Raw genomic sequence first — 27,585 nt, 5'->3', positions numbered from 1 at the left:
GTGTGGCCTGAATGGTGCCACTTGGATTCTGTGTCTGCTCAAAGAGGGAGGGTTAATACTCAAACCAATTTGGCAGGGTGGTTTGTTTCTTCTTGTTGCAGCCACAGCCTCCTGGGTGGTGATTTGGGGGTGGGGAGTGGAAGGAGGCAAAGCAGCGGCCCCTCCCCCAGTTCAACCAGCAGGGATTTGCCCCCCCCCCTGGAGCTGCAATTGCCGGAGGAGCAGGCAGCTGCCCCAGGTAAGTTCCCTACCTTCCCAGGAGTGGCAGGGATCAGGCTTCCAGCTTCAGCCCTGAGTGGCGAGCTGCAGGCTCTGGCTGCATGGCATCGGGCTCCCTCCCCCATGTGCAGCAGGGCCCTGGGCTCACCACCCCTCCATTCCTCCTGGCCTCCACTGTGTCCTCCAACTCTGGTCCTGGGCTGCAGGGCTTGGGATCCCCACTGCCTCCCCCGCTCCCTCCAATTGCCCTCACCATCGCCCCTGCTCCTACCACCTTCCCATACAGGGCTTAATTTGTCCTCCAGCTTGCCAGGGCTGAGTAAGTCTGCAGTGAAAAGTGTTACGTGTATGTTTGTTTGTTAATATCACTTTTCACTACCTCCCAGCTAGCTAGCAAGTGTTGCTGCTGTGAAAAGAGATATTAACAAATAGCACTTTTCAGGAAAGCAGACTTACTATCTAGCAAGTCAAAACAAAAACAAAAAAGCAACCAAAAGGCTAAATAAACAATAACAACAATAACAACAAAAGACAAGAACATCAAAGCACCTTATTTGTGTTTCTATTCTGTTTAGGTCCACTAACGAAGAGAGACAAATGTACATTACATTTACATGGACTACTAACTGGTGCAGGGTGCTGCTGTTCTACCTGGCTGGTGCAGTGTAGCTGGAGCCTTCCCCAGATCTGAAGAATAGTTTTGCGCAGCTCCAAAGCTTGTCTCCCGCTAACAGAAGCTGGTGCAATACAAGATATGACCCTCTCTAGCTCCCTGGCTCTTGGTATGCGCAGACGGCAGCGTAGGACCGTGGGGGGGAGAGTCCTAGGTGGGCATAGGCAGAACTCACAGAGACTACATTTCCCAGAACACCGGGCACATGGGACTTTCCCGGCAGCTCCTCGGGGAGCTCCCCTCCCGCCTCAGTCTTTAGGCTCCGGCAGCCGAGCCCTGGCGGGTGCTGGGGAGAAGCAGGAGTCCGGGAGAACAAAGGAAGAACAAAGTGTGATCAGCTCCTGGGTGAGTGTCACGCTGCGTTCTGCATCACGCTCTGGGAGCCGGGGCTGAGCTGGGGGTCTGTGCTGGGGAGAGACCATCCTTCCTTCCTTCCTAACCCCCTTGTGCCCAGCCTGGGGGAACTTCTCCAGCTGGAGCGAACCTGTGGGGCAGCTGCGGGATCTGCCCGCCCCCGCTGACGAGCTGGTGTCTCCAGGTAATGGAGAGAGACCGCGGGGAAGGTGCTGCGGGGGGGCAGGGAAGTGACCGTCTGACTCCAGCCTCACTCCTTTCCTCTGTGAAAGACAGCAGGCAGGACTCCCTGCTGGCCATGTGAATGTGAGGCAAGAAGAATCCAACCCATTCTGTTGTTGATTGAATATCACTGTATAATCCCCTCAAATTTCTCCCTTTTCTCCTTGAATTGTTGACTGGTGACATAAAGTCTCCCCAGATGTTGGTGTTTTTCTCTTATATTTAGTTTTTGCCCCATTTTCTCCTCAGTTCTGAGCCTCCAGGTATCTGACTGAGATCAGGGCTCTTATCATACTGAGCGTGGCACAGGTCTTGACTGAGATCTGGTCCCCCAGTGTGCTGGGCACTGCACAAGCCCTGACCAAGTTTAGGGCAGTCATTGTACCAGGAACTGCACAGACCCCTACAGAGAGCAGGGACCTTGTTGTGCCGGGTGTTACCGTGACCCTGACTGAGCTCCAGGCTCCTGTTGTGCTGGGCCCTGCGCCAATACCAAGTGAAATCAGGCTCCCATTGTGCCAGGTGCTACAAAGACAGCAAACAAAATCAGGGACCTTGTGGTTCCTGGAGCTGCAGAGACCCTAAGTGAGATCTGGGTCCTGTTATGTCAGGTGCTACAAAGACCCCAACAGAGGCCAGACCCCCACTGTTTTGACAGCTGCTGTGGAGACCTCAACTGAGATCTGTGGCCCTGTTGTGCTGGGCACTGCAGAGACCCCAACTGACATCAGGCCCCCCATTGTGACAGGTAAAACAGACCTGGACCGAGATCTTTAGTGCCTCCTTGTGCCAGGTAGCGCATGACTGCATCCCAGACTCCTGCCTGCATTGATCTATGTCCCTGTTGGGCCTGGCCCTGCACTGACCCCAGCCAAGATCAGTCCCCACCACTGCACTGGGTACTGTGGAGAGTCTGACAGAGAACACACACACACACACACACACACACACCGTTTTTACCAGGTGCTGCAGGGACCCCAAACAAAATCAGGGATCCTGTAGTGCTGGGAGATGCAGAGCCCTCTCCTGAGGCCCCCTGTTGTGCAGGGCTCTGCACAGACACTGACCAAGATCAGGGTCCCCATTGTGATAGATCCTTGGTGTCTGTTCAGCACCTATCTACACTGCTATTTAAAAACCCACAGCTGGCCCATGCCAACTGACTTGGGCTCACAGTGTTGTGGAGATGTCTGAGCTTGGTCTGGAGCCAGGCTGTAGGACCCTGCAAGGTGGGAGGGTGCCCAAGCCACAACAGCTACACCACAATTAAACAGCCCTGCAGCCTGAGCCCTGTGAGTCCAAGGCTGTGGGCAGGGGCCAGCCACTGGTGTCCAACTGCAGTGTAGACATACCCACAGTGTGTGAGACAGAGTCCTTGCCAGAAAAAGCTGAAAGGCCAAATAGGCTAATGGTGGGAGGCTACTCCCCTTTTTACAGATGGGAAAACTGAAGCTCAGAGAGTTGAAGTAATTTGCTCAAGTTTGCATGGAGAATTTGAGGCAGAACTGGGAAGTGAACCCTGATTGTTTGAATTTTTGCCTTTCCCCTTAACAGCAAGCTCAGCTGTGTGTACAGCATTGTTTTGGTCTGAGTGTTTGCATTGCACTGGCTTCCAAAGGTAGTTGTGGAATTTCCCTCATTCGACGTTTCACAGGAGGCTTGAGTAGATGACTTCTCAAGATCCCTTCCATGCCTAAATTGAAATAATTCTGTTTTGTGCTGTGTCCTGTTCCACGCTGAGCTGTTTTGCATGGTGCCATTTTGGAAATGTGATGCACCATGCTGTATTGCATAGTTTTATGGTGCATTGTTTTGCCTCAGGTTGTTTGGTGCCTCTGTTGTGTTAGTTTGAGTTGTGCTCTTTTCCATTGTGTACTTTTGTCCTAGGGTGTGTTAGTTTGCATTGTGTTGCTTTCTTCTCCTCTGCATTGTGCTCATTTTATGCTGTGGAGTCTAGTTTTTTTGTTTTTTGTTCTTTTTTTGTGAATGGCCTGACATTATCTTGTGGTGGGTTTTTTTCACTGTATGTATCATTTTTATACATATATATTGCATAGCATCGTAGAAACATAGGGCTGGAAAGGACCTCAAGATGTCAAGTCCAGCTCTCTCTGTCAAGGCAGGACCAAGTATATGGAGATTATACCTGACTGAGGTTTGTCCAACCTATTCTTAAATCTTCCAGGGAAAGGGATTCCACAGCCATCCTTGTAAGAGTATTCTGGAGCTTATCTACTTTTGCTCTGGTGACACCTACACAGATTTTACTGGTGAGCAGCTCTGGGGAGAGAGAAGACCCCAGTGAATGGGCAGTTGGGTAAATAGTAGGCTGCCAGTTAATTGCAGTTAACTCACGTGATTAACTCAAAAAAATTAACTACGATTAAAAAAAATGAATTGCGATCAATCACATTCTTAAATAATAGAATACCAATTGAAATTTATTAATTATTTTGGGTGTGTGTCTACATTTTCAATATGTATTCAATTACAACACAATACAAAGTGTACAGTGCTCACTTTATATATTTTTATTACAAATACGTACTGTAAAAATGATAAACACAAGACACAGTATTTTTCAATTCATCTCATATAAGTATTGAAGTGCAATCTCTTTGAAAGTGCAAATTACAAAATGTAGATTTTTTTGTTACATAACTGCACTCCAAAACAAAACAATATACAAGTCCTGCAAGTCCACTCAGACCTACTACTTGTTCTGCCAATTGCTAAGACAAACAAGTTTGTTTACATTGATGTGAGATACTGCTGCCTGCTTGTTATTTACAATGTCAGCAGAAAGCAAGAACGGGTATTTGCATAGCACTTTTGTAGCCAGTGTTGCAAGGTATTAACTGCCAGATATGCTAAACTTTCCTATGCCCTGTCATGCTTTGGCCACCATTCCAGAGGACATGCTTTCATGCTGATGATGCTCGTTACAAAAATAATGTGTTAATTAAATTTCTGACTGAATTCCTTGGGGGAGAATTGTATGTCTCCTGCTCTGTTTTACCCACATTCTGCCATATACTCAGTGGTGAGCTGGAGCCGGTTCCCACAGGTTATCAAGAACCGGTTGCTAAAATTAGACCTCCGTGGAGCACCGGTTGTTAAAGGGCCAGGGAGTGGGCAAAGAACTCTGGTCCGTGGGCTGGACCATCCTGTTGCTCCCAGGATTCCCATCTGGGGAGGCTGAGGCTCCCCTGGCCCTTCCCCCGCTTTCCCCCAGCTGCAGCGGGGCCAGCCGCCGGCACCAGCTGGGCAGCTCAGCTGAGCTCCTGAGTCGTCCTGCTGCTTTGAGCTGCCGGCAAGATAAGAGGGGAGGGGGCTGCAAGCTCTAGGGTTGCCGGGGGGGCAAGTGGGGCAATTTTCCCCAGGCCCTGTAGGGGCCCCTGGCCCCACAGGTATGTCTCCCCCTGCCCTGGCCCCTCCCCCGCTCCCCCTCCTTAAATCAGAACTTTTTATAGGGAACCGGTTGTTAAGATTTTGGCAGCTCATCACTGCATATATTTCGTGTTATAGCAGTCTCGGATGATGACCCAGCATGTTAGTTTTCAGAACCCTTTCACTGTAGATTTGACAAAATGCAAAGAAGATACCTGTGATGGGTTGGATCACTGAAACTTGCTCAAGACTGTCACTAGATGTGCTGGGATACCACTAAGAACAAACCCCCTGTCAGAAAAGGGTTCCTACCACTCCCATCTCGCTGAACTGGGCACATCAGTCGGCTCCAGCACAGACCAAGAGGTTGGGCCACGGCCCCCTGCAGTTCACAGAAACAGAGATTCACTCAGCTTAAGGGCTTCTCAGTTAACAGGGACTTTCCCAGCACCCAGTATTCAGTCTTTCTGGGAACCTAAATAAATCCGTTTTACTCTGTATAAAGCTTATACAAGGCAAAATCATAAATTGTGCGTCCTCTATAACACTGATAGAGAGATATACAGAGCTGTTTGCTCCCTCAGGCATTAATCACTTACTTTGGGTTTATTAATAAACAAAAGTGATTTGATTAAGTATAAAAAGTAGGATTTAAGTGGTTTCAAGTAATAGCAGACAGATCAAAGTAGGTCACAAACAACAAAATAAAACAAAATGCAAGTCTAAGCCTAATACATTAAGCATCTGATTATAGGTAATATCTCACCCTCAAAGATGTTCCAATAAGCATGCTTCACAGACTGGATTCTTTCCTAGCCTGGGCCCAATCCTTTCCCCTGGTACAGTCCTTGTTAGTTCCAGCAGACATCTCAACTGGTAAACAGCAGAGTTCTCATGACTGGCCATTCTTGAGCCAGCTGAAGACCAAAAAATGGAGGGGCTTCCAGGGCCTTTTATATTCCCTGCCTTGTGAGAGGAAACCCCTTTGTTATCCTGTGAAAAATCACAGGAGCAAGATGGAGTTTGGAGCCACATGGACAAGTCACATGTCCATGAATGATTCAGCTTTTTGCAGGCCTATGCCATTGGTTACATGTTAGCTTGAACGTTCCCAAGAAGGTTCAACAGACGTGGATTGGCATCTCCCAAAGTCCATTGTTAGCTAAGTACTTCCAATTACTTGAATAGTCCCTTCACAATATGTTGGCCAAACCTCCCTCATGTATTTCCCACAGCAAACACTTCAAATACAAGCATAGAGCTCATAACTTCAGATATAAAAATGATACATGCATACAAATAGGATAAATATATTCAGTAGATCATAACCTTTCCAAAGATGTTACATAGCATATTTAGCATAAAACATATTCCAGTTATGTCATATTCACATTCATAAGCATATTTTCATAAAGCATGTGGAATGCAATGTCACAGTACCAAAGTGAGATTTCTAAAAATAGCTACAGCACTCAACCTAGGGTGTGAAAATCTGAAGTGCCTTTCAAAATCTGAGAGGGGTGAAGTGTGGAGCATGCTTTCAGAAGTCTTAAAAGAGCAACATTCTGATGTGGATACTGCAGAACCTAAACAACCAAAAGGAAAAATCAACCTTCTGCTGGTGACATCTGACTCAGTTGATGAAAATGAACATATGTTAGTCTGCATTGCTTTGGATCGTTAACAAGCAGAACCTGTCATCAGCATGGAAGCATGTCCTCTGGAATGGTGGTTGACACATGAAGGGACATCTGAATCTTTAGTGTATCTGGCACATAAATATCTTGCAACACCAGCTACAACAGCGCTATGTAAATGCCTGTTCTCACTTTCTGGTGACATTGTAAACAAGAAGCAGGCAGCATTATTTCCTGCAAATTGTAACCAGACATGTTTGTGTGAGTGATTGGCTGAACAAGAAGTAGGACTGAGTGGACTTGTAAGCGCTATAATTTTACATTGTTTTATTTTTTAATGCAGTTTTTTTACATAATTCTATATTTGTAAGTTCAGCTTTCATGATAGAGATTGCCCTACAGTACTTGTATGAGTTGAATTGAAAAACACTTTTTTTTGTTTTTTTACAGTGCAAATATTTGTAACAAAAATAAATATAAGGTGAACACTGTACACTTTGTAGTCTGTGTTGTAATTGAAATCAATATATTTGAAAATGTAGAAAATATCCAAAAATATTTAAAATAAATGGTATTCTATTATTGTTTAAAAGAGCAATTAATTGCATGATTAATCACAATTAATTTTTTTTAATCGCTTGACAGCCCTAGTAAATAGACTAAAGTTGTGAGGAGGAACATTGATGTGTCCAAGCTCACCCAGGCTGTCCATGATAGAGCTAGTAATATATCCCAGTTCTAGTGCCATTGTACTGGTGTTTTGGATACTGAAGGTCTCTGCCATACTGGTGTTTTAGGCATTGGTGCAAACCCTTAGTGTAGACAGAATTTACACTGCTGCGCTCTGATTAGCACTGGGTGCACCATGTTGAAGGCTGGGCGTGGGGGTGGGGGGACAGTGACCTGCCTGAGGCTGGCTGAACAGTGCAGCAGGTAACAGAGGGGTAGTACTGTGCTGGAGGTATGAGCCAGGAGGAGCACAGCCCCTCAGGACTGGACACTGACTTTTCCTGCCACGCACCCCCAGCTGTGTGCAGGGACTGCAGCTGAGCTGCCCTGCCAAGACAGCCTGTGCATCATGGACAAACCACCTGACTGATCTCAGTCGGGTTCTGAGCCATGTGCCATCAGCATGATGGGGCCCTGATCTCCGTCAGTGTTTGTGCAACACAAAGCACAATTTATAGACTCACAGACTTTAAGGCCAGAAAGGATCATCATGATCATCTAGTCTAACCTCCTGCACGTTGCTGGCCACAGGAAGTCACTCATCCACACCTGTAATAGACCCCTAACCTTTGGCTGAGTTACTGATGTCCTCACATCATTATGTAAAGACTTCAAGTTACAAAAAATCCACCATTTACACTAGTAAACACCTGCAAGTGACCCAGGCCCCATGCTGCAGAGGAAGGCAAACAACCCCAGGGGTCTCTGCCAATCTGAGTCTGGGCACAGCCTTCCCTACCCAGGTGTAGTGTATTAAATTTCTCCCCGGAGGAATGTGCTACTTACGGTGTACCATTTATGGCTGCCAGTCCTGGTGCTCTGCAAGTAGCACACTCCTACGGGGAGAAATTCCTACGGTCTGGGGTTCTGTCTGCCAGCTCCTGCCAGCCGGGGTCCTGGACGCCTGCCCTGCTCAGCTTGCTGCCGGCCTGGGGTTCTGTTCACCCAGGCCAGCAGCGAGCTGAGTGGGGGTGGCGGCCAGGACCCCGGCTGGCAGCAGCGTGCCAGTGGAAATCGGCTCGCACGCCGCAGGTTGCCGACCCCTGTTATATAATGTCAATCTTTGTCCATGCTATCCTTACTAATTAATGGTAGCTCTCTTTATTGCAGTGTGAACTCTTTAGCATGGAATCAACAACTTCAAGCTGCATTTCACCAGGGCCAGGTAAAACTTTAAAAAAAAATTAGCTATAGTTATGCTTAATACTGTTAAATTAAAAAACATCAGGTATTTCACAGATTGCATAGGGATTTGATGCATTTGGGGAATAATACTAACTAAACTTTTGCTTCTTCTTTAATCCAAAGCTCAAATACACATGAGGGAAGACAGAACAGTCATGTGCCAGCACCCCTTTACCCTGGGGTGGATGGTAAATTAATGTAATTGACTCGTGTGTGTGTGTGTGTATGTGTGTGTTTAAAAAACATTTTTTTTAAAGAGTTGGTTTTAATGTTTAAATTGTGACTTGAGGCTATCCTAGAGATATGTATGGGGTTTTAAAATATTTTGTTTTTAAACAGTTTGGTTTTTACTCTGCAAAATGTGATGTGATTTTTAAACTGGGCTGTTTAAAAATTAGTATAAATCCATGGTACGCCCACATCTCGAATACTGTGTACAGATGTGGTCTCCTCACCTCAAAAAAGATATTCTAGCACTAGAAAAGGTTCAGAAAAGGGCAACTAAAATGATTAGGGGTTTAGAGAGGGTCCCATATGAGGAAAGATTAAAGAGGCTAGGACTCTTCAGCCTGGAAAAGAGAAGACTAAGGGGGGACATGATAGAGGTATATAAAATCATGAGTGATGTCGAGAAAGTGGATAAGGAAAAGTTATTTACTTATTCCCATAATACAAGAACTAGGGGTCACCAAATGAAATTAACAGGCAGCAGGTTTAAAACAAATAAAAGGAAGTTCTTCTTCACGCAGCGCACAGTCAACTTGTGGAACTCCTTACCTGAGGAGGTTGTGAAGGCTAGGACTATAACAATGTTTAAAAGGGGACTGGATAAATTCATGGTGGCTAAGTCCATAAATGGCTATTAGCCAGGATGGGTTTAAGAATGGTGTCCCTAGCCTCTGTTTGTCAGAGGATGGAAATGGATGGCAGGAGAGAGATCACTTGATCATTGCCTGTTAGGTTCACTCCCTCTGGGGCACCTGGCATTGGCCACTGTCGGTAGACAGATACTGGGCTAGATGGACCTTTGGTCTGACCCGGTACAGCCATTCTTATGTTCTTATGTTCTTAAATTGTTGTTGGTTGATTCAGGGTCCTGTGCAAGATATAGTTATGGTGAGGGATTTAAAACATATTCTACTGCATGCTATGTTTTGGGTGCATGGTGGAAACATGTTCTTGTATTAAAAATGTCTTGGTTTTGAAGAAACGCTAGTGGTAGAAATAAACCAAAACCTGTGTTTGTTGTATAGCCTGAAATGGATTATTTTGTTTAAAACGATAACTTTTTAATAGAAAAAAACCCTAATTATTTATTTTTAAGTTTATAATAATGTTGTCTGCTCCACAGTACAGTCAAAACATGAGAGACCCTTAGACCAGGGGGTAAACAAGCTCAAAAGGAAAAGGAAAGAGACAGCTGAAAAGAAAAATTCACCAGCATCAATGGCTAACGAATGGGTGAAGCCCAGTAAATATATTTTGCTTATTGGTTTGGTTATTTTATGAGGGTTTGTATTTTAAGTAAATACATAGGTGTGGGTGAGAAAGATGGTAAAGTTAAGTTTTGTGGGTTTGATGAATTTTGTAAAATGTTTATTTGAGCCTAATTTGCAACATCTGTTTTTCCTAATCAGGCATAGCCAGCTCGCCTGATAATGCCATAGTCAGAGCTACAGGGACACCTCTGCAAGAACTGCCAAAGAACCAGGAATCTGCTCTAAGACCTTTAACAACAATGCCAACGCAAAACAGCACAAGACCGCAGATGAGTCCAAAGCTCGTATATGTCAAGCCAAAGGACAAAAGAAAAGATTCTGGTAAAAAGCAACTACACAAACACAACTCCAGTTTCTCAGTGGTCAGCACCACACCAAGCCCTGAGAAAACTGTGAGCGAAAACACATACATTCACAAACCCGGAGCACACACTTTAGGGGTTGTGAATAAAAAACCAAGGACTGAAAGCTCCTGCAATGCGGGGGTAACTCCTTATGAAATTATTACGACCCATTCTCCCTACACAATAAGCTCGGCACAGCTCTTCCGTATTCTAAAAAGATTTGGGAAAAATATGATGCTTTGTTAAGAAAGCCGATGAGCGTTGTATCCTCAGGGGTTCTAAAAAAAAGGAGGACTGGAAACTACATCCAAAATGCAAAAGTTCTTGTGGATGAATTTTTGAAATGTATGTTAATTTTTCCATTGGGTGGCTCTGAGCAGGAATGACTAATCATGGAAAGGGGCTTGAGTAAACGGGGGACCCTCAAGGATACACATCAGCTAAGGCATAAACAAAAGGGGGGACAGCATTTGGAAGATAAACGGACCCAAAAGTTACAAGCCAGGATCACTAGAATTTTTTTTAAAAGGCTGAAGAGGTGAAAAAAAACAAAAAGAAATGCCCCCTGTTGGAGGCTCTCAAACTGGTGTGTCTGAGAATGGGAAGGCGGAATCCGACCTGCAGGACAGTGTTGACTCTCACACAGAGTCTGATTTTGAAAATTCCCCAGAAGGCTGTCTAGCCCAGAGGTGGGCAAACGATGGCCTTCGGGCCACATCCGGCTTGCGGGACCCTCCTGCCTGGCCCCTGAGCTCCTGCCCCAGGTGGCTAGCTCCCGGCCCCTCCCCTGCTGTTCACCCCCTCCCCACAGCCTCGCCCCGCTGCCGGCACAGTGCCCTGGGTGGCGAGGTTGCGAGCTCCTGGTGCAGCGCTGCTGCAGAGCCTGGCTTGACTCAGTGCTCTGTGCTGCGCGGTGGCGTGGCTGGCTCCAGCCGGGCGGCACGACTGTAGCACCACCAGCTACCGGTGCTCCAGGCAGCCACCTGGAGCAGGGAGTGGGGGGGTTGGATAGAGGGCAGGGGAGTTGGGGGTGGTGGTGAGGGGTGTGCATCGGGGTTGGGGCGGTCCGAGGGTGGGGAACAGGGGGGTTGAATGGGGGCAGGGGTCCCGGTGGAGCAGTCGGGAATGAGAGGAGGGGTTGGATAGGGCGGTGGGGATAGTCAGGGGCAGGGGTTCGGCAGCAGCCAGGGGACAGAGAGAAGGGGTGGTTGGATGGGGCAGGGGTCTGGGGGGTGTGTGGGTCAGGAATGAGAGGAGGGTTTGGATGGGGCGGCAGGGGGCAGTCAGGGGCGGGGGTTTTGGGGGTGGTCAGGGGACAGTGAGTGTGGGGGGATGGATGGGGCAGGGATCCCAGGGGGGCAGTCAGGGAACAGGAGGGGTTGGATGGGGCAGGAGTCCGGGGGGGGGCACAACCCCCTCCGCTAACTGGCCCACCATACAATTTCTGAAACCCGATGCGTCCCTCAGGCCAAAAAGTTTGCCTGCCTCTGCTCTAGACGGATCCCCATCTACTCCTGATGATCCTTGCAGTGCCCCTTGGAGTCTGACTCTCAAATAGCATCTGATGTAGAAGATGCAGCTGATGGCCCTGTAAAAGAACCCCAAAGTAACCCTGAAAAGGCAGATGCAGACCCCCAAATAGATGTGTATATGGAATGAGTGAGAAGTTGGCAACGGGAATTATCTAGATTTATGGGTTTCGTGTATTGTGAAGAATTTTGTTTTGTCACTGCTGAGAGAATAAATTCAGTTCAGCAGGTCATTGAAGCTGTACACAGGGGGATACAGTTAGTTCTTGATGATGTAAACAGTAGAGTAGCTCCTGCTGATTACGTTCAGTTACGTTTAGAGAGTCATAATTTAACCAGCCCTTTGTTTTCCATAAGAAGAACTAGGGATGAGCTGTCTCCTGAAGAGTTCTTAAATCAGATCACAAAGCTGGTACAGAGTAATGGAGAGATGCATGTCAATGGGATGTTGCGCCTCATTGTGACAGTTGTAAAAAATATCGTCGGGGCTGGCCCTGGAGTTTTAAATTCATCCTCAGTCGTCAAATCATCCATAAAAAGAAACAGTCTTTAGTAGACCTGACTTACACGGGTAGCAATCTGTGTTTTGTGGACGGGCTTTTAGCCGTCATGTCTGACTGTAAACCTACAGACGCAGATGTTAGAGGGCTTTCCGCTTCACCCTCCCACTTCCCTGGTTCTTCTTACACAGACAGAGAGCAAAAAAGACCAGAAATCCAAAGTGAAGACAATTCGATGTTTATTGGGGTGAATTTCCAGCAAGCATGATTCCAGTTTCCTTCCTCAGTGTTCTGTTCCTAGCTCTGATGCTGCAGAGTGTTTACCCCGTGTCCCCTTTCCCAATTCTGATGCCACAGAGCCTTGCCTGTGTTCCTGTTCCCATCCCCCCCTTAACAAACATGACTCCAATTCCCTCCCTCACTTCCTATTCGACCTCAGTTTATATAGTAAAACCTGATTTTCTTAGCTATACCTTAACCAATCATTTTTACGGAAATTTAACTAACCAATCCTAACATATTGTAACATAATTCTCTGACCAATTATATCCTCTACCTTAATTAACTTACACCTAGCAAAATTAATTATACAGCAGACAGAAGCAATTAGAGATCCAGACAGAATAACAATAGAAAAGTCAGGGCCATAAAGACAGAACAATACAGAAATGAGGGTTTCACAACCACAACTATTGTTAAGTGAGTTCTTGCTAGACAAGATTATATCAAACTAAGTTTTCTTTAACCATCTTAAGATCTGTTTCTTTATCTGGCAGTGATGGGCACTATCAGGCCAGAACCGCTTTCCTAACAGCCCAATAGCACCTTATTTCAGTGTGACTAGTTTGGAATGTGAGGATGTGACCGTACGCTTCCCAGCTTATGGCTGCCCCTGCTGCTTAGCCTAAGAACAAGGCTTCAGACTATCCTAGTGACTATCCTAACCTTAACCCTAACCCTAGTGCCCATACAGTCAGACTGTGAGTTTGAGTCTTTGTTTTATGCCTCCATAACACACCTAAATTATTAAAGTATAAGTCTTTACAGGCAGGCCTGAATATCTATAGTCTAACAGCGGAATTGTTAGACTGGAAAGTTGCATGAGAAACTGGGGTGGTCAGATCTAAAAAAGATTATGCTTAGCAATGTAGCAGTGTCTGAACAGCATTTACAAGTCAACATACAGATGATGCTTTATGCGGTGGGTTTTTTTTGACCGGTGGGACCAGTGTACCTCAAGACTTCTTTCATCTTGTTGTATGATGAGCATTTCTATGGGGTGCTGGATGTGAAAAAGTTGTTCAGTGTGAAAAATTATTGAGAGTTTTGCCATGCAGTGTAGAGTCACAACCACTCTTGCAGATATTGTTCCCACCTCTGCTCAAGTGCGACGTGCTCAGACAGTGTGGGCGTGCAGCTGAGGTGTCCTAGCTGTAGACTGTATTGTTGCTCCAAAGACTGTTTAGACAGACATGTCTACTGTGCATCAAAAAAACAAGTTGAATGCCTGTCTAAAACTTTATGTGATAAGTGTCAGTCTTATGTGGACAAGGGGCACCAGTGTAAGGGGAGGCGTTGTAAGCAGTATCAGGGTTTGATCACTGGTGATGTAGACAGCCACCTGTGTTTTATGGACAGTATTAGAAAGCCCAAATCATAGGAAAAGTATATTTTTAATTATTTTGATGCATGCAGGAGAATGGGTTTCATGTGCCCAATTACATTTTCGCCGTGTCCCTAAAGCCGGAAAAATCCTGGGAATTTAAGGGCGGTGAGCGTCTTTCTACCTTTGTTAAGCCCTTTACTGGAAAGAAGTTCCAGGACTACACATTCATAGCACGCAATTCCAAAGGTTATGATGTGTACTTCATCGCTAGACAGTTACTGAAGGAAAGGATGTGCATAGAACTGATAACTAATGTGTATGGAAGTTAAGGCCCCAGGTATTCATTTTATAGATCCTTTAAATTTCTTGCCCATGAAGCTTAATGGGGTTTGAAGGTTGCAAAGGGTATTTCCTCTGTTTTAAACACTTTAGAAAACCAAAGTTATGTGGGGCCTATGCCTTTTACATACAATTTTTTCAATCTTCTCTCATAAGCCATGTTTTCTAGACCTTTAATCATTTTTGTCGCTCTTCTCTGGACTCTCTCCAATTTGTCCACATCCTTCCTGAAACATGGCACCCAGAACTCAACACAATATTCCAGTTGAGACCTAATCAGCCGGAGTAGAATGGAAGAATTACTTCTTGTGTCTTGCTTATAACACTCCTGATAATGCATCCCAGAAGATGTTCACTTTTTTTGCAACAGCACTACACTGACTCATATTTAGCTTTTGGTTCACTATGACCCCCAGATCCTTTTTCGCAGTATGACTTCCTACGCAGTCATTTCCCATTTTGTATGTGAGCAACTAATTGTCCTTTCCTAAATGCAGTTCTTCACATATGTCCTTATTGAATTTCATCCTATTTACTTCAGACCATTTCTCCAGTTTAAATTTTAATCCTATCCTTCAAAGCACTTGCAACCCCTCCCAGTTTAGTATCATCTGCAAACTTTATAAGTGTACTCTGTATGCCATTATCTAAATCATTGTTGAAGATATTGACCAGAACTAGACCCCAAACTGATCCCTGTGGGACCTCACTCATTATGCCCCTCCAGCATGACTGTGGACCACTGAAAACTATCCTCTGGAAATGGTTTTCCAACCAGTTTTGCACCCACCTTATTGTAGCTTCGTCTAGGTTGCATTTCTTTAGTTTTGAAAGTATCAAAAGCTTTACTAAAGTCTAGATACACTATTTCTACCACCTCCCCCGCATCCACAAGGCTTGTTACCCTGTCAAAGAAAGCTATCAGGTTGGCCTGACATAATTTGTCTTTTATAAATCCATGCTGACTGTTACTTATCACCTTATTATCTTCCAGATGTTTGCCAATTGATTGCTTCATTATTTGCTCCATTATCTTCCTGGGTACAGAAGTTAAGCTGACTGGTCTGTAATTCCTTGGGTTGTGCTTATTTCCCTTTTTATAGATGGGCACTATATTTGCCCTTTTCCAGTCTTCTGGAATCTCCCATCTTTCCTGAGTTTTCAAATGCTAATGGCTCAGCTATCTCCTCAGTCAGCTCCTTGAGTATTCTAGGATGCATTTCATCAGGCCCTGGTGACTTGAAGACATCTAATTTGTCAAATAATTTTAACTTGTTCTTTTCCTACTTTAACCTCTTCTGATCCTACCTCATTTCACTAGCATTCACTAAGTTAGATGTCCAATCACCACCAACCTTCATGATGAAAACTGAAACAAAGAAATCATTACGGACCTCTGCCATTTCCACATTTTCTGTTGTTATTTCCCCTGCCCCATTGAGTAACGGGCCTACCCTGTCCTTGGTCTTCCTCTTTCTTCTAATGTATTTGTGGAATGTTTTCTTGTTACCCTTATGTCTTTACCTAGTTTGATCTCGCTTTGTGCCTTGGTCTTTCTAATTTTGCCCCTACATACGTGTGTTATTTGTTTATACAGGTCTGTCGCATCTTACGTGCATTTAACATACGTGATTTCAGCTTTACGCGGTCAGCAAAAAAAAAAAAAGAACAATAACAATTTTAATACTGTACCTGTAGTGCAGGCAATTCCGCCCGCCATTCAACTCAATGTAATTTTGACTATACGCGGTTTTCAGTTTACACGCTAACCGCGGAACGGAACCCCCACGTAAGATGAGACTCACCTGTATTCATTCTTTGTAATTTGACATAGTTTCTACTTTTTGTAGGACTCTTTTTTTGATTTTTAGATCATTGAAGAGCCAGAGTGAGTCTCTTACCATACTTTCCATCTTTCCTATGCAGTGGGATAGTTTGCTCTTGTGCTTAAGAACAGCCATACTGGGTCAGACCAAAGGTCCATCTAGCCCAGAATCCTGTCTTCCAACAGTGGCCAGTGCCAGGTGCCCCAGAAGGAATGAACAGAACAGGTAGTCATCAAGTGATCCATCCCCTGTCGCTCATTCCCAGCTTCTGGCAAACAGAGGCTAGGGACACCATCTCTGCCCATCCTGGCTAATAGCCATTGATGGACCTATCCTCCATGAATTTATCTAGTTCTTTTTTGAACCCAGTTGTTCAATGTCTTCATTAATGATCTGGAGGATGGCATGGACTGCACTCTCAGCAAGTTTGCAGATGACACTAAATTGGGAGGAGTGGTAGATATGCTGGAGGGTAGGGATAGGATACAGAGGGACCTAGACAAATTAGAGGATTGGGCCAAAAGAAACCTGATGAGGTTCAACAAGGACAAGTGCAGAGTCCTGCACTTAGGATGGAAGAATCCCATTCACTGTTACACACTAGGGACTGAACGGCTAGGAAGCAGTTCTGCAGAAAAGGACCTAGGGGTTACAGTGGATGAGAAGCTGGATATGAGTCAACAGTGTGCCCTTGTTGCCAAGAAGGCTAACGGCATTTTGGGCTATATAAGTAGGGGCATTACCAGCAGATCGAGGGATGTGATAATTCCCCTCTATTCGACATTGGTGATGCCTCATCTGGAGTACTGTGTCCAGTTTTGGGCCCCACATTCCAAGAAGGATATTGAAAAATTAGAGTCCAGCGGAGGGCAACAGAAATGATTGGGGGCTGGAGCACATGACTTATGAGGAGGGGTTGAGGGAACTGGGATTATTTAGTCTGCAGAAGAGAAGAATGAGGGAGGATTTGATAGCTGCTTTCAACTACCTGAAAGGGGGTTCCAAAAAGGATGGATCTAGACTGTTCTCAGTGGTACCAGATGACAGAACAAGGAGTAATGGTCTCAAGTTGCAGTGGGGGAGGTTTAGGTTGGATATTAAGAAAAACTTTTTCACTAGGAGGGTGGTGAAGCACTGGAATGGGTTCCCTAGGGAGGTGGTGGAATCTCCTTCCTTGGAGTTTTTTAAGGTCAGGCTTGACAAAGCCCTGGCTGGGATGATTTAGTTGGGAATTGGTCCTGCTTTGAGCAGGGGACTAGATGAGCACGTGAGGTCCCTTCCAACCCTGATGTTCTATGATTCTATGATTTGAATTGTTTGGGGTCTCTTATGGGAATATCTCATGCCTCGTAATCAAAATGTCGTCTTCTTCGGTGACTCTTGTATTCTTGAATGGGTGGGAAAATAGCCTCAGTGTGAAGTTCCTCTGCCAACTTTTGTGCACTCTTCAGAATGCTTTGAAATCCCTCATCTGACCGGTAAGACTGTAGGTATGACTTTGCTTTGCCCAGTTGTTCCATTGCTCCAGATATATCAAGATCAATACCTTGGAGTCTCTTGCTTACAACATTTATTTCAAATAGTATGTCATGCCACCACACTAAGCCACACAGGAATTTGAAGTTATGTATGTTTCTGGTGATTCCATTTCCCTCTGCCATGGTTCTCCCACAAACAGTTCCTGTCATAGCATTATCCTCCATAATGGCAACTACAGCATCATCTATCTTCCCAATTTGGTGTTTGATAGGCTTTATCACCTCCACTCAATTTTCCCACCGTGTGATACTCATTAGTTTCAGTGTCAGAGAGGATGTTTCCAGATGTTGCTTCAAAATTTGCTATCGATGAGTTGATGCAGAGAAAAATATATAGATGCTTTGAATTACATTAAAAAATTCAGCAGCCTCACTAGAAGTTCAATAAATGAGAACTGCATAGGACACACAAAGCTCAAGGGTTTAACTCTCGGATCCGTGTCTGCACTCTTCTGTTCTTTCCTCTCATGTTGGCACCATTATCATAGCCTGACCTCTCATGTCAGCTATCGCAATTCCCGTATCTTCCAGCTTTTTAAGAAGCACATTTGTCATACCAGCTCCGGTAGTATCATCAATGTCACTAAATTCTAGAAAATGCTCTCTGACAGTCACCATTGCAGGGACATTTTCACTAGCTTCAGTTGTTGTTGCAAAATGCACCATTAAAGTCATTTATTCCGTATGGCTGATGTCAGGTGTGCAGTCCAGAATAACAGAGTAATATCTTGCTGACTTCAGATCTGCCACAATCTTCTCTTTTACTTTTGTTGCAAGTAAGATCTCATTTTGAATTGTTTTTCCAAGGTAGTGGTGTGTGTACATTTCTTATATGGTGACTCTTCTTAGGTGCTCCTGGGGTACAGCATCAAACTCAGTCATCAGCGCCACAAATTTAAGGAAATTTCTATTGTTTGGCACATACATGTTTACATCCATGTGAGATGGAGATGTGGACGCTGCAGTAGCTGCCAGGTTACCTGCACTCTGACTAACTGGAAGATCAGGCATCTCCTCACCACTCACATCATCACTGGGGCTGGAAGGCTCACCATGAACATTTGTGTCTGTGTATCTCAGGAGAGCTCCTTCCTACTTAGATAGAGAAGCTTCCTTTGCTTGCTTGCTTTTTCTGAATGCTGCCCCAGAGGGGCATTTTCTTCTTTCACTCTTGACTGCTGTTCTGTGCCAGCTATAGTGGCTCTCAATATTCAATTGAAGGGGACAAATAAGCAGGCTGGTAGCAGGGCCTGAGTGAGGGAAGATATCAGCATCTTAAAGGCCTAACTGGCTCCTACTACTTCAGTTGACTGCCTGTTCTCCTCAAGTAGGTTCAGGGAAGCAGCAGGAAACAGGAAGTTCCCTGAGAAGTTGGGGTTAATCAGTCCAGGCTCCTGGGGGTGCTGGAGAGGTACATAAGAGGCGCCTCCTCCTCTCTCTCCCTGCAGCTCCTGCTGTTTTCCGTTATTCACTCTCACCTTTTCTCCTGCCTGCCTGTTATGTCTCTTGTGCCCTCCTTCCTCCAGCACAGCACTCCATCATCTCTGTGCATCTAGAGCAGGGAGAATACATACACACCAGCAGCAGACACAATTTTCTACGCTCTGGGTCCTAGTGGCACCCCCAACCCCCCTCCGCTCCCTGCCCCAGTCTGGAATCTGAGGCAACTTCCTCATTTTGCCTAATGGTAAGGCCAGCCCTATTCCCACCCCTGCTCTTCCCCCTCCCATCCCCATTCCACCCCTTCTCCCAAGCCCTGCTTCACCTCTTTGCAGCTTCTGCCCCCTCCCCTGAGCGATGCTGGAAGCCAGTGAGGCAGAACAGGGTGGGCTGGGGCCAGGTCACTCATTGCTGCTGGTGACAGGGCCCCCGCTAACTCCCACACTGCTGTGGACCCTGCATCACTCTGAATTGTGGGGTCCCCCCCAAACTGAGGGGCCTAGAGCAGTTGTCTCAGTCTGTCCTATGGACAAGGATGGCTCTGCGGCTGGGTGAATTCTGCAGATGTGCAGAATTCATGGGCCGTGCAGAATTTTTTTTCTCTGCAGAAAATATATTCTGCTAGAGATGTGCTGCAGTCCTACCTTTTGCCCACCTGGGTCTTCTGTGGTGCCAGAACAGAGAGCAGCTGTTCTCAGGCACAAGCGACTCCTGCTGTAGATCGGGAAGAGAAGAGGCTCAGTTCCTCACAGTGTCCTAACTGTGGTGCCAGGTCAGGAGGCACTGGCTATGAGTGGATGGACAGCATGGGCACATGGGGGTGCTGGGTGGTCAGACTGGGGTTCAGAAGAGATAGTGGGTAGGGACAGCCTGGTGTGGGGCCTCAATTGGAAAGGGGGTTCAGTGACACATGGGGACAGGGAGTAGGATGTGCTGGGACACATAGGAATGGCTGACAGGTGTAGGGCCACATGGAGCTGGGAGAAGGGAGTGGCTGAGTGGGGACGCAGAGACACCTGGGGATAGGGGTGGGGGTGGCTGAATGGGATTGCAGGGCCACATGGGGACAGAGGCAAATGTGCCTGACTGAATGAGAGAGAGAGGCTAGGGGTCAGCCAGGATCTGCACCAGGGAGGCTCCCTAAGAATTCACCAAACACCACCTCAACAATTGTTCCATACTTCCCCCACCCCCCCCACCCTCAGCAACCCTCGAGGTTAACACCCAGGCCCCTTCCCAGCAATTACTGTCCCATCAGCTCCTCCATTACCCCAACTTCCCCAAACCTTTGCACTGCTTCTGGGGGTGCTGGAAATACATATCTCTAGTGTAATTTAAATGAATTCTTACTCAAAGTTTTGTATTAATATGCCCAGTTGTGACGAGTTGGTGCAAAGAAACCCTCTTGGGAGCTGCCACCCGATGTGCCAAGACTACTTCTCCCCCTGCCTTCCCTGCCAGCCCGGGGCCCCAGCACCCTGTCCTGCTGAGCCAGACACTCCCATCTGCTCCAGCAAAGACCCAGGGTCTGAATTACTTGCCCCAAAGCTGCAGGTTTACCTGAAAGCAGCTCACAGAAGTGTGCTTGTCTTTAACACTCAGATGCCCAACTCCCAATAGGGTCCTAAACCCAGATAAATCTGTTTTGCCCTATATAAAGCGTATACAGGGTAAACTCATAAATTGTTCACCCTCTATAACACTGATAGAGAGATATGCACAGCTGTTTGCTCCCCCAGGTGTTAATACATACTCTGAGTTAATCAATAAGTAAAAAGTGATTTTATTAAAAATTGTCGGAGAAAAACTCAGTTCTCGCTTTTTTGTTTGGGTGCAGCAAAGTCAGATACTTTATTCTGTTTAGCAGCTACAACAGGGAGAGAGTGCACTAGGACATAGGGTCTCCCCTTCCTAGATAGGTCTCTCAACAGGTAAACAATTACAGCCAGCATTTATACTTTTGTTACAGAATAAGCAACAGCTGCATTTTGTTTATACATAGGTCATGCTGATATCTTATTTCTCACTTCTAAAAATACGCCAGTCTACATATTTTATCAGTGCAAGGTCGCAACAACTTCTCACACAGTTCTTTTCCACTCGCCTCACACAATCCTCGCTTCTACAAATCTCGCGTTATTAGGGTTACAGCTAGCCTGACTCTTGCTAACAGAGACTGTCATGCATTAAGATCCCCTACAAATCCCTGTCAGTTCTTTCTGTACTTCCACAATACAGAAAGTAGGATTTAAGTGGTTCCAAGTAGTAACAGACAGAACAAAGTAAGTCACCAAGCAAAACAAAATAAAATGTGCAAATCTATGTCTAATCAAACTGAATACAGATAAGATCCTCACCAGTTCCAGAATGCTCCCTTTCACAGACTAATCTCCTGTTACTCTGGGTCCAGCAATCACTCACCCACTTGCAGTTTCTTTCAGGTCTCTTTTGGGATGGAGAGGCTTTCTTTTTAGTCAGCTGTAAGACCAAATGGAGGGGTCTCCCAGGGGTTTAAATAGACTTTCTCTTGTGGGTGGAGACCCCCTCCTCACTCCTATGCAAAGTCCATCTCCAAGATGGAGTTCTGGAGTCACCGGGACAAGTCACATGTCCATGCATGACTCACAGTCTTTACAGGCAGCAGCCATTGTCCTCGTGGTACCTCGTATGTCTCCAGGAAGACTTCTTATGTGGATTGAAGCATTCCAAGATGCACTGTTCCCCAAGTGCTTTCTGATGGGGTACTTAACCTTGTGAATTCCTTCCTAAAGAAGCTGACCAAATGCCTCACAAAGCTTACTTAGAAATCAAGCAAGTATACAGCCCATATTCTTAACCTCAAGTACAAAATGATATATGTGTACAAATAGGATGAATAGCTATAGTAGACTGTAACCTTTACAGAGATATGTTACATGGCACAGGCAGCACAGAACATATTCCAGTTATGTCATATTCCCATAAAGCATTATGGGGTACAGCGTCACACTAGTAATGAATCTATTTGTCAAAAAACATTTCCTTAATCTTTTTTGTGCTCTGTGTTGCTACAGAAATACTTGCTGACAGGTACTGTGAAATAAATTATCAAAATAATTGAAACTGGTGTGATTATATTGTGCTATTTTGACAAATAAAATATAAAGAATTCTAAACTATTGTGAACAGAATTTTTAATTTTTGCTGCAGAGTTTTCCCAGGAGTAAAACTTATGTTCAGGTAATAGGTGATCAACAGGCAATGGATTTGCCTCAGGGTGCAGCTTCCATAGGTTTGGGGTGGAGGTGGAACATTGCCTTCTCCTCCCCCATGTACTTCCTAGGAATCCTACTTAACCTTGTCTAGCACATTGTTTCAAAGGGTCCTTTGATGCTCATAACACTTTCTAGGGCTTTTGTTAGCCAGGTCCCCTCCCCAGAGGGGTTACAGACCATCCCACAATAATACATACACACTCATATTTTTAATAAAATAAATATCTAGAATACTGAACACTTAACTCAATAAGGTTTGAGTTAATTCTCTAAGGATGGTTCAGAATACTGCAGAAAATTTCATCTCTGTCAAATCCATGTCTGTTTGTATCCATCTTTCTCTTATCTTATTCTTAGATTCTCATATTTTGGGGCAAAGAATTTTTTGTTTTGTGTTTGCAGAATGTCCAGCAGAATGGGATCCTGGTCCGTGACTAGCGCTACTAAATGCTACAGTAATATAAATCATAAATGATAATAATGGTGTAGTCTTTTATTCTACTTAAAGTTAATTATATTTCCCTGGGTTCAGCTCTGGCGGCTACAGTCTCCAGTTCAACAGAGGTGTCGCTGTTGGTTCTAGATCTGGAGCCCATAGGAACATATGGCAAGTAACCATAGGCAAGTAACACCTACAATTACAAGAGCATCTATCTTTTAGTAATTTTATTAAAGTTGCCAATAGAATCATGAAAGTAACAGCATATATAATTCCAAAAAGATATGTAGCATGCCCTAACTGTAACTATAGCATAGTCACATCCTCCTAGGTGGTGTTAGAGTGTTTCGGCCCTCTCAGTGTCTGTTGGCCCTCGCATGGATTGATTGTCAGTACGGTAGTGGTTCCTGCTAGAGTCTCCCAAAGGGACCTGAACTTGCCTATTCTTGGGCACCCCTTTTTATACAGTGACTTTGACTATACCTACTTCTGTGCATGTACATGCTTTGATTGTCTCTTTCTTATTGGTCATTGTCCCTGGGAGACATGAGGGACCCCAAATTCTATAGACTGTGTAGGATGATGTTCCACCTTCGTCTTGCAGTTAAGGCGTGTTATGAACCCATTTTGTTGTTGCAGCAATTTTATGATTAATTTTAAGCTTTCCTAAAGTTGCTTTCGCAATGTTACCAGAATTTTAGGTCATCCCTGGACCATTTCTTGTATCTAAGGCCTAAAATAGCTAAGCTAGATCTTGCAGGCTTCAGCCTACAGTTTCCTTGCATTTCAGCTTGTCTGATTTCTCACCTAGTTCCGCTAAATATTACTCATCCTCATGTCTTGCTTAAATTTATACTTTTATAATTCCATAAACCAATTTCTATAAATCAATTTTTATTAACATAGTGCGTATACCAAGTATAACACATTGATTAATCATAACACCATACAATAAATGAATACCAAACTAACATTATTGGCTACAATAGGCAGGTTCTGGGCAGTGGAAGGGAGGGTGTTAGAGAGCTGAGGAGAGGAAGGTTTTGGGCAAAGAGTTCCTGTGAGCCAGGAGTGCTGGAGACACTAAGAGTGGGGATGCCATGGAACAGCTGCTGTAGGGAATTAGGATGCTGTGGAGGGCTGGAAGAAATGGAAATCAAGGATCTGGAAGGGTTGGTGCTGGATAGAGTAAAGAGAGCATGGGTTCTGGGTAGTGGTGCTCCAGGAAATAGAGGTGGTAGCAATGGGACACATTTCTGGCAGGAACTCTTGGGAATCAGGACCAAGGAACAATTGAGACAGTGGGATGATGGATGGAAAAGGTTGGGGAATAGAGAATTTGGGAGTACTGGTAGCAAGGAGGGCACTGGGCAATGGGGGAGTTGAGGAGGAAACACAAGGGCCTAGTCTACACTATGAGTTTATATCGAATTTAGCAGTGTTAAATCACATTAACCCTGCACCCCTCCACACAACGAAGCAGATGGTACAATATGACTGGTAACCGTCTCTGCTAACTTGCAAAGGCAAGGGGATGATACTGTGTAGCGCTGCAGTACCGCGTCTGTCAACAGCATCCAGTAGACATATGGTGACTGTGAAAAAAGGCTGAACGGGCTCCATGGTTGCTGTGCTATGGCATCTGCCAGGGCAATCCAGGGAAAAGGGTGCGAAATGATTGTCTGCCGTTGCTTTCACGGAGGGAGGATTGACTGACGACATTTACCCAGAATCACTCGCGACACTGTTTTTGCCCCATCATGCATTGTGATCTCAACCCAGAATTCCAGTGGGCGGGGGAGACTGTGGGAACTATGGGATAGCTACCCACAGTGCAACACTCCGGAAATCGACACTAGCCTTGGTACATGGATGCACAGCACCAAATTAATGTGCTTAGTGTGGCCGTGTGCACTCGACTTTATACAATCTGTTTCCAAAAACCAGTTTCTGTAAAATCGGAATAATCCTGTAGTGTAGACATACTCAAGGAGTGGTTGCTCCTCAGGTTGCAGGAGCTGGAAAAGGGTGAGAGCAGTTAGAGGAAGAGATGAGAGGGTCATGGTGATTGGCAGGGATTAGCTGCCTCTCTGTGCCCTTCCTCATCTCTCTGAGTGTCTCCCCTCAGCTGTCAGGCCTCGAGCCTTTCTCTCTCCCTCAATGTCTGTGGGCCTCTCTCTGTCAATAGGAAGCAGTTGTAGGGGGAGTCCCTTCTGGGTGGAGTCTGCTCTGGGTTTTTCCTTTGATCATGAGTGTCTGGCTGTGTGTGTTCCCAGGAGACATGGGCACAATTAAACCCCTACACCTTTGAGAGCATGGGGCGCTGGCCCCAGAATTTTACTGCTTTAAAATGGGCTTGGGTTAAAATAACAGAACTGTTTTTGTGGGTGACAAATGTCCCATGAATTTACCTAATCTCACTTGTCTTCTTTCCCCTGAGCAGGGTTTCCAGTTTCCAAACCTGATGTCATCTCCCAGCAGGAACGAGGGGAAGAGCTGTTTTCCCCAGATCGCCAGACCTCAGTAGAAAGAGAGCTCCTGAGAGGCAGGTGTACAGGTGAGTGATCATTAAACCAACTCAGTGCCTGAAGGAAATAGCTGGGATTTCCAACAAAGACTTTGTGAGCTTTCTGAATTCAGGATTGTCCCCAGCGGATGTCATATCCACAGGGCAGATATTGCTCATGGCTTCCTACCTATCCTGACTTACTCCTGGCAGTAGCTCCCTCCCTGACCTTCCTTCTACCCGAGTGTTTGGATGGGAGCTGGATGCAAAATTGATCCCCTACTCTCTCCCCTTTAGGAAAGAGTTTGGGGAACTTCAGTCCCTGATTTTTTTTTCCATCTCCAACTTCTTCTTTTGGTTTGTTCTCCCCTTTTCCATTCTGGTTTCTGAGGTTTTTCTTTTTCTGTCCCACCAGATGATGGGATGGTGAATGAGACTGTGGAGCAGAATCCCCAGCAGGAAGATGATGAGAAAGTGGAATCACATGGGGTGTTACTACAAAGATGCAAAGGGAGTGTGTCTAGGAGTTGTGAGCAGGAAAAAACCTGTAAGAGTCAGTACAGGCCAGCGAAGCGGCAGGGAAACCAGCCAATGCAGAAAATTGGTCAATCTGTTAGTTATCAGGGAACTCAGAAATGCCACAAGAAAACCATGGCCCAGCAGATTATCCTCACGGGTGAGAGAAATAACACATGTGCCAAGTGTGGTAAAAAGTTTAATAGGCGCCCACTCCTGATTATCCATCAGAGAATCCACACAGGGGAAAAACCCTATCGATGCTGTGAGTGTGGGAAAACCTTTGCTCAGAGCTCAGCTCTTATTCAACATCAGAGACTCCACACCGGGGAGAAACCCTATCGATGCAGTGAATGTGGGAAATCCTTCACTCAGAGCTCAGCTCTTACTCAACATCAGAGACTCCACACCGGGGAGAAACCCTATCCGTGCTGTGAGTGCGGGAAAACCTTTGCGCAGAGCTCAGCTCTTATTCAACACCAAAGAATCCACACAGGGGAGAAACCCTATCGATGCTGTGAGTGCGGGAAAACCTTCAATCAGAGCTCAAGCCTTATGAAACATCAGCGAATCCACACAGGAGAGAAACCCTATCGATGCTGTGAGTGTGGGAAATCCTTCACTGAGCAGTCAAGCCTTATTAAACATCAGAGAATCCACACAGGAGAGAAACCCTATCGATGCTGTGAGTGTGGGAAATCTTTCTCTCGGAGTTTATCCTTTATTCAGCATCAGAGAATCCACACAGGGGAGAAACCATATGAATGCTGCGAGTGCGGGAAAAACTTTGCTCAGAGCTCAAACCTTATTAGCCATCAGAGGATCCACACAAAGGAGAAACTCTATGAATGCTTTGAGTGTGGGAAAATGTTCACTGGTAGTTCACACCTTATTAGCCATCAGAGGATCCACACAGGGAAGAAACTCTATGAATGCTTTGAGTGTGGGAAAACATTCACTGGTACTTCAAACCTTGTTAGCCATCAGAGGATCCACACAGGGGAGAAACCCTATCGATGCTGTGAGTGTGGGAAAAGCTTCTATCGGAGCTCAGCTCTTTTTCAACATCAGAGAATCCACACAGGGGAGAAACCCTATCGATGCAGTGAGTGTGGGAAAAGCTTCTCTCGGAGCTCAGCTCTTATTCAACATCAGAATATCCACACAGGGGAGAAACCCTATCGATGCAGTGAGTGCGGGAAAACCTTTGCTCAGAGCTCAGCCCTTGTTACACATCAGAGGATCCACACAGGAGAGTGACCCTATGAATGTTATGAATATGGCAGGTTCTTATATCAGAACTCAGCCTTTACTTAGCATTAGAGATGCTGCAAGGGAGCTAGAGATCATATAAACCCTGTCTAGAGCTGAGAAAAGATTGTTTTCCTTTTGCTAATTCCCACATAGTAAAATTTAAGGCCTCATTTGTGTCCCTGTGGTCTTTCAGTTCCCCCAGCTGAGTTGTCTGCTTTTCTCTTCTGTAGCACATCCTGTCTTGGGGAAAATCTCAGAGTCTTCATGACCATCTACTTTGTTCTATGTCATGGAAGTGTGTCCCTCAAACAAGAATAACAAGGAGTTTGGTGGCATCTTAAAGACTAACAGATTTATTTGGCTATATGTCAGACACAAAGTGGGTTTTTTACCCACGAAAGCTTATGCCCAAATAAATCTGTTAGTCTTTAAGGTGCCACTGGACTCCTTGTTGTTTTTGTGGATACAGACTAACATAGCTACCCCTCTGATATTTGTCAAACAAGAATGTCAGTCACCTCCAGGTGGGGGAACCAGGAGTGACCTCAACTAGGTACACGGAGGTTAAATAGACTTGCGCCTTGAT

General features: G+C 45.4%; 1 protein-coding gene across 1 annotated transcript; it reads left to right on the top strand.

Annotated features, from left to right (window-relative positions):
* Positions 1–1,153: 1,153 nt before the first annotated feature.
* On the top strand, positions 1,154–27,142 carry LOC120393502 (zinc finger protein 883-like). The gene is made up of 5 exons (XM_039518096.1): positions 1,154–1,237; positions 8,335–8,389; positions 10,047–10,229; positions 25,167–25,280; positions 25,645–27,142. Exons 2-5 carry the CDS (start codon positions 8,350–8,352, stop codon positions 27,003–27,005), a joined length of 1,698 nt encoding a protein of 565 aa, XP_039374030.1. The 5' UTR covers positions 1,154–1,237; positions 8,335–8,349; the 3' UTR covers positions 27,006–27,142.
* Positions 27,143–27,585: the final 443 nt, after the last annotated feature.

The sequence above is a fragment of the Mauremys reevesii genome, unplaced genomic scaffold (genome assembly GCF_016161935.1).
Source record: "Mauremys reevesii isolate NIE-2019 unplaced genomic scaffold, ASM1616193v1 Contig21, whole genome shotgun sequence".
In the NCBI taxonomy this organism is placed as follows: Eukaryota; Metazoa; Chordata; order Testudines; family Geoemydidae; genus Mauremys; species Mauremys reevesii.
The sequence above is the reverse complement of the archived record's forward strand: the minus strand, read 5'-3'. Positions and strand labels throughout refer to the sequence as shown.